The following is an 11,299-nucleotide window of genomic DNA, read 5'->3' as shown; positions in this document are numbered from 1 at the left end:
ACCAGGGAAATAACACTGCTTGTGGTCTGTGCACAAACGTGTAAAATACAACTTTTCACAGAGTGAGAGTTTCCAGTTCAATTTGGTGTGTGTGTGTGTGTGTGTGTGTGTGTGTGTGTGTGTGTGTGAATTTGAAGTTTCCTCTTTTTCTGTTTGTTAGAAGCATCAGTGACTCTCACTAGCATGTTGACTCTTACTGTAATTTGATAGACTGCCTTGTTCTGTCATATGAAGCCAGGTTTTAAACAACGAGTGGGACATATTGAAAAACTACTACAGGCAAAACACAAGTTGATTGTCTGTCTCCAACAATGCTTTTTTGATCATGAAATATCTGGTTCAGATTATTATCCTGAAAGGTAGAGTTTCACTGGAATGACTCTGGTAGGAGTTCACTATGAGCGGATGCAGGGAGGCCCAGTTGAACTTTCCAGAGATGACTGGGAAGCCCGGCGGGTTAGGGGAGTGAGTGTGGGGTCCACCAGGGATGATGGTGGGAACAACTTGTACCATCCGATTACCATACTGGATAGATCGAGTTCTTCCAACAGGATTTGAGCCACACCCATAAAGCATTTATGGTCCATTCTGCCATAGTCCCCCCAGACAATGACCTGCAGAGACAGAGAAATGCAATAAAACTCTAATGTTTCTTTCATATTTGAAGAACTGAAAGCAACTATTCTGCAAAAGTGGGTCAATGAATGAGATGAAATGAATATAACTGACACTAAGGAGGAGGAACAGATAGAGATTAACATACAGGTGCTCAAAGAGATACTTCACAGTAATTTTTAGATTAGATAGAAAGCAACTAATGTTTCCATAGTCAATGAGGGATATTAGCTACATAAACCATGGTAAAGAAATACATATACAAGTTTGTTTATACATACATTCAATACTTTCTTTAGTAATGACTATCTGGTAAGTGATGTATAGGGCCATAGTGATATAAAAAACTAAAATTTGTACCAGTTAGGGCAAAACAATGCAATTCGGTGTATGGTAGAGTGTGCATATGAAGGAGTATGTATAAAGAATGAAAATATTCATTAAATTTCTTCTATATTATGTACTTGTTAGTGAAGGTTGAAAAATAATTGTAAGCTGGTTCCTTTTGAGCATTTGCCTGACAATTCTGATTTGATAAGATGGTTAATAAATCAGTGAGCTTATAGCTTATAGTGAGCTTATAGCACAATGTGGGTCAACTCCTGTTGGTGTCAGATAAGCACTCATTTCATTATACTTACTCCTAAAGTTCTATTTTCTAATCCTTTGGTCACCTGGAGATGTTCTCAACTGAATTCATTCACTTGCTTCACACAGGCAGGAGTGGTGAAACCTGCCTTTCCTATGTGCTGAGTAATTTTGTCAAATTATTTAATCTCTGTGATCCTCATACATAATCTTCAAAAGGGGGATAATGGTATTTTATATACATAGTAGATAAAGTGTTTAAAAGAAATAATGCATGTAATTACTTAACAATGCATCTGACATTCACCAGTCCTGAATATTCTCTTTCCTTGCTTCTATGTATCCCATGTCTGGGACATAGTAATGCTCAATAAATTATCAGCATCATTTGCCTTGATTACCTACCTACCTATTGAGAAGAGGGGCTGTGGGAGGCAGGGTAAAAGCAGAAGGAGATGATGGAGAGAAGGAAAAAAAGAAGGGAGAGAAAATAAACTTTGTATTATCTACTACATCCACCAGATATTTTTTTAATACTACATATTATTTATATTGTAAATTAACAATTTGTTTTTTCTACTCGAGGATGTTACCCTGCATTTCTCCTTACTGAAATTTATGCTCTTCATGTTTGGCCACTCTTCAGTGTTTATATGGATAATGTGGACATTACAATGTAAAAAGTCAAACAAACTTTTACTTACCTGAAGAACTTTACCCTGTGGACTTTCGTCAAAAACCAGGGACTGTTGATACAAAGGATCAAGGGTTTTTCGCGCAATTCTTGTCTTCTTCTTGGCTATACAGGCCCCGTTTTCCAAAAGATACACTTTGACATAAGGAGCTGAACAAAGGTGACATTAACATATAAGAAGTTAATCCTTCAAGTTAAATTGATTTTATTAGAGAATGCTTTATTAGAGAATTAGAGATTGCTTATTGAAAGTTTCTCTTGACTATTTACATCATTTTAACTTTCCCATGCTCCATAAATTCTATTCCTTAAAACCCTTATGTTACCATCACTGCCATTTTCCTCATTTCAAGTAAATGTATGTGGAATTAACCTAAGACTGAGTGACCTGGGGTATAGCTGGCATTACAGTTCACATTAAAAATAATTTTTTTAATGTTTTTGTTTATTTTTGAGAGAGAAACAGAGCATGAATGGGGGAGGGTCAGAGAGAGAGGGAGACACAGAATCTGAAGCAGGCTCCAGGCCCTGAACTGTCAGCACAGAGCCTGACATGGGGTTCAAACTCACAAACCACAAGATCACGACCTAAGCCAAAGTCGTACACGTAACTGACTGAGCCTCCCAGGAGCCCCTACAGTTCATATTATAAACATAATAATATATAAATACAATAAAAGCTCACTGTTTCTTTTTTATGATTGGAACTAAAAAAAATTTCATTTGTAAATGTGCAGAAAAAAATTAACTTGATAATACTCTTACTTAGACTTTGACAGTATAATTGTGCAAGGAAAACCCAGATCCATTTTTATAGAATCAAAGAATACAGAAAAGCTGCCTTTTTAATCAATCAGATGATGCAAAACAAGAGCATATAGAATTCAAATGCAGCAAATACTTGGATTTTTTTGCTTATGTCAGATTCTCTTGTGCAAACTCAGTACGACCTTTCCTTACCAGGTGTAGACTTGGAACCAGGTTTTTGTGTGAGGCTTCGTGCTCTAATAACTTCAACTTCTAATTGGCCCTTTTTATCCTCCATTCCAATTTGTATGTCACCTGCAAGTGGAGGGGAAACAAAATGTTTCAACTTCTTTGCAGTTACATGCAGTTAAAAAACAGAGGTATGTAATAATAGACTCCAAATTATGATCTTCATGATCTTGATAAAAAACCCTAATATTTAGAGTTTCCTGATCCCACTTTTCTTCCCCTTCCTCCAAATCAGGTTTTGAAATGTTTCTCTTCATTTTTCTGGTACAAATCTATGTTATGAGTTTCATATTAGTTTATAAATCACTTAATTACAACAATACTGAATTTAAGTTATTCTTATATGCTAATAAGATTTCTTATCCTTTTTATCATCTAATATACTTCTTAGTAAAAAAGTATAATTATCTATATTTCCATTATCTAGAGAAGAACACTATTAATGTTTTGGTGAATATCCCATCTTAGAAGTACTTTCTCTTTAACTAACTTCCTCCTTTGATCTATTCCTTCCTTCCTTCCTTCCTTCCTTCCTTCCTTCCTTCCTTCCTTCCTTCCTCTCTCCTATCTCCCTACCTACCTACATCTATCTACCTACCTACCTATCCCTATCTATCTATCTATCTATCTATCTATCTATCTATCTATCTATCTATCTATCTTACCTACCTACCTACCTACCTACCTACCTACCTACCTACCCATCTATCTATCATCTATATCATGACCATGCATCCTTAGAATGGATATGTCATTACTTGTTTAACCAGATCCCTGTTGATGGAAATATAGACTATCTACATTGTTGCTATTATAAATAGCACTGGAATGAACAGCTTTATAGAGAATTTTTGCATACTTGGTCAATTATCTCTTGAGCATAAATTCCCAGATTTTTAAATATGGGGTCTAATTGAATGGACATTAAAAAATTCTATGTATATTGCCAAGTATCCTTCAGAAAGATTGTGCCACTTTGTACTACCATCAGAAGTATCTGTCTTTCCATATTGCACACCCACTAATAGTGGTATTAGCAATATGTCTAATTTTTGTCAGTCTGATGGTTTAAAATTTATAATTTGCATTTCTTTAGTAGACAGGCTGAACATATGTCTAAGTATTTTCAGTTTGTATTCTTTCTCTTGTCTTGCCTGTTCATATCCTTTGCCCATGTTTACTAAGGTGTTCATCATTTTCTGATTGATATGATAATTTATTTCTTAAAATTAATAAGTTCTAATTTTTCCTTAGCTAAATAATCTTCATTTTCTCAGTTGTGAATTCTCTTTATTTGCTAGGTCAGTTGATCAACTTTGTGGTTCTGGACTGAGAACCATTACTTTTATAACTCTGTTTTAGACTCAGGTCCCAAATGTCTCTTTGGTTTTTGTTTTAATCACACACACACACACAGTTTAAAGAGTCAAACTGTTCTATAAGCCTATTTATTAGTATAAAAGATTCCCATTCTCTCTCTCAACTTCTTGCCTTCCAAAGATCACTGCTTTCAAGATTTTTAATATTTTTATGTGAAAATTTTTTTAACTGTTTGGCATTTGCCTCCTTATTTAGAAATACTAAATTTGTAAGGCATTTTCCTATGTTTTTCGCTTTTAGATATTATTACTAGCTTCTAACTTCAACCTCTCTCACTGCCTTCCTTCGCCACCATATATTGACGCTTTCTGTCATTCCCTTATTCTGATATTAGTCTATATAACTATGATTACATAACATTATTTAGAAATGAGTGAACTAGAATACTGTGGTTACTTCTCATTTCTTGGACAGCTCTTTCTTTTCCCTATTTAATAAGTGTCTTTTTAAAAAGCATTTGCTTACATTTTTATGGATGTATCATTAATTCAACCCCTTATTCTCTCCTGGTTGTTTACTTCTTCCATAAAATCAAGCACATTAGGTGTTCTGAGATTTTATCTTATGGATTCTGACATGTTACCCTTTGGACAAACTGTTTTTAAAGTTTGTTGCAATTGTTATCTTTAACTTTTCCTTCACTATCATATTGGATATCCCAACCGTTTTTCTCTTGTGCTGAAGCATTCATTTACTGGATCTTTTCTTTCTTTTTTAGTTCTCAACTTTTTTAAATTTACTCAGTTCATTTTGTTGAGGTATATCCTCCAGTAACTTTATGAGCAATGTTGTGTATGAGGAAAATGTTTTGACACCATTCTTGTCAGTGTGTTTTTATTCCAGCCTGAAACTTACTTGATAACTTGGCTGGCTATTGTACTCTACATTGGAAATCAATTGTTACTCAGAATTTTGAACATAATATGCAGTGGTCTTCTGGCTTCCAATATTATTATTGAAGAGTCCAGTGGAAATCTGATTTTTTTGGTGTTTATACTGAGAGAGAGAGTGGGCAGGGAAGGGGCAGAGAGAGAGGGAGACAGAGAATCCAAAGCAGGCTCTGAGCTGTCAGCACAAAGCCTGACATCAGGCTCGAACCCACAAACCATGAGATCATGACCTGAGCCAAAGATGGATGCTCAACCGACTGAGCCACCCAGGAACCCCTGACTTTTTGATAGTTTTATATAGAATTATCTTTCTTCTTAGGAAACTTGTAGAATTTTCTATTAATCTCTGGTGTTGTGAAATTCCATGATGATACGCCTTTGTGGTGACCTATTTTCATGCATTTTGCTGAGTATTCTTTGGGCCCTTGCAAGCTGCAATCTCATGTTCTTCAGGGGAATATCTGTTGTGCATGTTACATGTAATTTTCTCCATTCATCATTTTTCTTTTAACTTAATTTAGGGTTTTTTTTCTAGTAGAAGTTTTCAACTTATCTGTCTTTGGTTTGATCCTTTAGACGTTCTTTTCCACTCCCAAGAGCATAGAAACATTAATGTAAGTGTTTGTCAGTATTTGCTAGGGTCTTTCTCTACCCAATTTCTCCTTTATAATTCAGTCTAAAATATTTTTTTTAAGTTCTTAAGTAGGGAGGCAATTTCATTAATCTTTTTTTGCTTAGTGAAACAGTTAAGGCAGCATCCTTTACTGAATGATCCACTTGTCTTTCCAGGCTGTGAAATGCTATCCTTACTCTGTCTTGACAGAGTTTTTTGATAAATTCAAAGATTTTTGACTAACTTTGTTTTGTATAATGTCTCAAGTTAGAAACATGCATTAGAAATTAGAATAGTCATTTGAAACCAGAAATACCCTAAAATGTTGCTTCTCACTTATATTACTACTAGATGCTTTAAATGACTTTGTCAATCATGAAACATCAGTTTTCCTGTGGGGGAAAAAAGTGATTCTTACCCATTGCAGGGGTGGCAAGGGTTTGGCGGCCAACAAGCTGAGCTGGTCCCAGTCCATCAAGAAAATCACTGAATTGACTGTCTGCTCCTAGTCGTACTCCAGGAAATATTAAGCTATTAGCAAAAGGACAAAAATCAAAACATTAGATCTCCTAGAATTCATTTCATTAGCGTCCATATGACTACTAATTCTGATCATGAATCATAAATATTGGACAACTTACTTCGTGATTCTTTGCATTCATTGCCCCTGAACCAAGCGAAGCCCAGCACTGACTGAGAAAAGGTCTAAATAAACTCTCAAATTAAGAGCTGATGTTCTATTCAGGATGGCTTGTAGTTTTAATATACTAAGTTTTCTGGACACTTAAAAATACAAGTCCCTCCATAACTATATTATTGACATAAAATATAAGATGTAAATTTTCCTACATAAATAATTGCTCATGAACATTAAGTAACAATGCTAAATTAAAAAAAAAATGCCTGATAATTTTTTCAATAAATATCATAGCAAAGTACAAATTCTTATTTACAAATAAAAATGTTCATTCATTTTTTAATGAACTACATTTTTATATTATCTGAGATTTTTATTTAGTTCAAGTGGAAAAGAATTGATTAGAATATGTCCATTGCTTACTACCCCATGACTACCTGAACTCCCTGGGCTGTAAGCTCCAGCAGAGAGTGACTGTGCCCTTCTTGTTTATTGATTTGTCCATGTACCAAGAACCATGCTTGCTACATATGTGGCCTTCAATGAGTAGTTTTTGAATAAGCACATTTCTGTAGGGATTTGTTATTCCCAATGTGCTTTTTCACATATTACTTCCTCACAATCAAGGGAATTCGAGCACAAATTTATTATCACACCCAGAGACCACGAAAATCAATCTATGAGAGGTTAAGTGGCTTATTCAGGTGGAGGTAAATATTATTTGATTTATTAATTTTATATCAGAAAATATTGTCTCTGGTCTTTCATTTGTATGTCACATTACCGTATTTCATCAAATATTGGCATTTTGTCAGCAAGTTTATCTCTATAACTTTCATGCCTGCTGATTTTTGCTCTTAGCTATATGTTGCTGGGAGGATGCATACCAATCATTTGATCAAATAAACAGACTTAATAGTTTCAGGAATGGGTAAACATAGCATGATCATTAACTTGGCATAATTTTATTTCATTTTCTAAACAGAAAAAAACAATTCCAGTAAAATAAATTACTACTATTAGATTGATGAATGAGATTTTTGAATGCCAATAAATGAATAATTATAGGAAAATTTGCACACAGTCAATCTCCAAGTAACCCACCGCAGAATAATAATTACTTAATTGTAAGATCTATCACCTCAGTAAAGGTTTGATTTTACCAGAAAAATTCTCAAGCATAGAGAAATGCAGGATTTTTTGCAGGATCTATATGTAAAAGCAGACCAAGTAAGTAAAACACAAATCTACCTATATTTTTTCATGATTAATTTCAAAACTCAAACTCTTTACACAAAAATAATGAGGAAGATAAATTTTGAGATCTTTTCCTAAGGTAAAAAAGAGTGATGTTTTAAAACAAAAAAATGTAAGTTCCTATTATGAGAGTGTTAGACTTACTCAGAACCCAAAATAGTTTGGAGAAAAGTAGGAATATGGGAAATTAATTTTCACTTCTAAATTTTATTTAATTTTTAAAAATGTTTATTTATTTTGAGAGAGAGGGTGAGCAGGGAAGGGACAGAGGAAGAAAAAGAGAATCCCAAGCAGGCTCCATGCTCAGTGGGGAGCCCAATGTGGGGCTTGATCTCACGACCCAGGGATCATGACCTGAGCCAAAATCAAGAGTCTGAATTTTAACTGAGGGATGTCTAGGTGGCTCAGTTGGTTAAGCATCCAACTCTTGGTTTTGGCTCAGGTTATGATATCGTGGTTTTGTGACTTTGAGCCCCACATGGGACTCTGCGCTGCCAGCACAGAATCTGCTTGGGATTATCTCTCTCCCTCTCTCTGCCCCTTCCTCACCCCCCCTCCCCCCAAATAAAATAAACTTTAGGAGTGCCTGGGTGGCTCAGTTGGTTGGGCGTCCAACTTTGGCCCAGGTCATGATCTCACGGTTTGTGGGTTCGAGCCCCACGTCGGGCTCTGTGCTGGCGGCTCAGAGCCTGGAGCCTGCTTTGAATTCTGTGTCTCCCTCTCTCTGCCCCTTCCCTACTCATGCTTTGTCTCTCTCTGTCTCTCAAAAATAAACAAACAATGAAAAAATTTTTTTAAATAAGTAGACATTAAAAAAAAGGAATAAGCTGCACCATAAACATTGGTGGCTTTGTTATTTTACCTGTGACTTACAAAACCCATGGTTTTAAAGCCATACAGATGTGCTGACGTCACTTACTTTCCCTCGGAGCTATAACTGTTGATGCTGCCATCAGTAGACTCTCGACTTGGTTGCCTTACCATCTTCCTCATTTCGGCTGCCATTCCTGTTTCTGTGCTTCTCTGTATGGTGCTTTTTAACTTCTTGTGGCCTGACTCTGACAAGAGAAAATACAAGAAACTCTAAGTCTTGTTTAACGATTTCTCCAGGGATACTGGTTGATTCTGCAAATTAAACAATTATGCATATAATTAAAAGTTTACTCAAGAAAAGAGTCTAAGAGAATAATCTGATTAGCTAAATCTCTTTGCCGACAATATGCTTTGGCCAAGAGGGGTAGCAGTGGAAGGGAGACCACTGCCCCTGTTCCAGAGACTGCCTGAATCTCAGTGAACCAAAATGAACTCATTGTATTATTGCTGCTCAAGTTATCAACTTCAATGAAAAGTTGGATTTGGCACTGAACTGCATTATGGGGAAATATAATGTTGAACAACCTAAAAGGAACATTCCCAATCTGGAATGTTCCAAATATGTGGGAATAGAGCTAAATGAATGGGCCCTGTCCTTTAAAGGAGATGAGGCACAGCGGACTAAGCGTGAAAAATATCAGTTTTGGCCATGTATCAGCAATCCCATAAAAATAAACAGTAGTATTTAATGATTTTTGAAACAAGTTAACATACATGATCTCATTTGAGATGGCATATAAGGATACCTATGTAGGTAGAACAGGTATTAACTCCAAGGCTTTATTGCTGTCTCCTGGCTTTTGAACTGAGCTGAATCATTTCTTACTGGCAGTTTTGAGTATGAGTCTCTTTCTGCATTGTGAATTATAATGGCTGATCATTTTTTTAAACTCTAAATTCAGAGCAACTTCTTCAAACCACTTTGAAATGCACTAACCAGTCTATTCATAGCATAAAAATGAAATTCCAAAACATTTTTTTGGTTAGAACAATACCGAAAAGTTAGACTTTTAATACCTGCCACACTTTTTCCATCTAAACATTTGATGTGTATTTCTGGTTTTCTTTCAGGTTTTCACATAGTATCATTTAATACCCATTAATATATGAAAAACTCTATATGTATAACTGTATACATTACTGTATGTGTATACACACATAAACTCTTCAACCCTCATAAAACCTCTGAAGCAGGTGCCCCAAAACACTCCTAAATACACCATATGAAAGACTGCATATTTTCCTCTCATTTTTGGTCACTGCAATCCTTTTGTAGATTGTCTAATAAAAGATATAATTGGTTTTACTATATGGACTCAATGCTGAATAGTCTCTTCGTAAAAGCCACAGCAGTTCCTTAAAAACACAATTCTGAATATGTCATTCCCTTGCTCAAGATCTTGTGCTGGTTTATCATCAAAATTAAAAGAAAATCTGAAATTGTCACAATGGCCCATAAAATGCCACATAATATGGCCCCTGGCTACCTCTCCAATCTCACACTCTGCCTCTCATCCCCACGATCACTGCTCTCCAGTCACACAGTCTTCCTGCATTTTCTTGAGCACTCCAAGCATGCTGCTTCAGGGCCTGTTTTCCTTACTGTCTCTCCTTCTGATTTTCTTGTCTTGCTCCCTCACTTTATTCAGGTCTCTGTGCCAGTGTCACCCCCTCAGAGAGGCTTTTTCTGGTCCTCATCACTTTTTATCTCCTTGCCATGCTTTATATGTCTTTATAGCACTGCTCTGCCATTAAACTTCTATTTGTTTGTTGTCTGTTCCCCAGTTAGAATTTAATCTCTATGAGGAGAGGGACATTGTGAATACTACTCACTGTTATCCATAGTATCTAGAACACTGGTATAAACTCAATACCAGGATCACACCACACATACTAATGTGCAATTTCCTCATTCCATTTAATATATCTGTAATACAAACATGTCTATATTTATTCTTTTTAATGACTGCACTGTTATGTGATCTCATAATTAAACCATGCATGTCCATATTGATGAGTACTTGGGATATTTCCAGTTGTTACAGGAGAGTTTTTATAGAACATATTTCTAGAAGCTGAATGCTAGTGAAAGGGTCCAAATCCATTTAATCTTAATAGCTTTTTCTAAATTGCCATTTAGAAACATGATAGTAGTTTAAATCACTCCTACCAACATTCTGTTGGTACCAAATAGGTACCAACAGATGTACCTATTTTCCCACCTAAGGCTCAGGAATTTTCTACCTTTCCCCTTTCTAGTCTCTGTCTTGCCTATTTGGCTTGTCATTGTAGAATGTGTACACTTACTGAAGGCAGTGACTTCATTTATTGACATCCTAGTGCTGTTTTTATTTATTTGTATATTGATTTATTTATATACTGTGCCTCCTTCTCAGATGTAGTTCCTTTATGAAGTCATTATGGTGGGGCAACACTTCATTCACACACACATACTGGCTGGGTCCCACTTGAGGGGTAAAGGCAAGCCCCAAGGATGTATTACCAAACTGAGCCAAGCACAGTTATGCAAATGTTTACCCAAACCAGCAGGAAGCAATAAACTCAGGGTGGAACACCAAATTCTTATCGAGAACAAGTACTATCATGGCTAGAAAAATGAGGGCAACCTTTACATCTAAATGGTGAGGTGATGCTGGAAACAGAGGAGAGACAGTTAAGAGGATCAGTAGTGGGGAGGTTCAGGTTATTCACTCATTAAATTTTTCATTTATCCATCCATCCATCTAACCACCCAC

General features: G+C 35.8%; 1 protein-coding gene across 1 annotated transcript in view; it reads right to left on the bottom strand.

The window, feature by feature from the left end:
* Positions 1–291: 291 nt before the first annotated feature.
* The window catches only part of RIMS1 (regulating synaptic membrane exocytosis 1), a 491,685-nt gene continuing 480,677 nt past the window's right edge, over positions 292–11,299 (bottom strand). Inside the window, 5 exon segments of the mRNA XM_042939159.1 lie at positions 292–614; positions 1,908–2,047; positions 2,858–2,959; positions 6,195–6,307; positions 8,590–8,728. Of these exon segments, the coding sequence (XP_042795093.1) occupies positions 396–614; positions 1,908–2,047; positions 2,858–2,959; positions 6,195–6,307; positions 8,590–8,728 (713 nt within the window). The 3' untranslated portion in view covers positions 292–395.

This window comes from Panthera leo, chromosome B2, assembly GCF_018350215.1.
Source record: "Panthera leo isolate Ple1 chromosome B2, P.leo_Ple1_pat1.1, whole genome shotgun sequence".
Taxonomy (NCBI): Eukaryota; Metazoa; Chordata; class Mammalia; order Carnivora; family Felidae; genus Panthera; species Panthera leo.
Note: the sequence above shows the minus strand (reverse complement) of the source record. Positions and strands in the feature narration are given on the sequence as shown.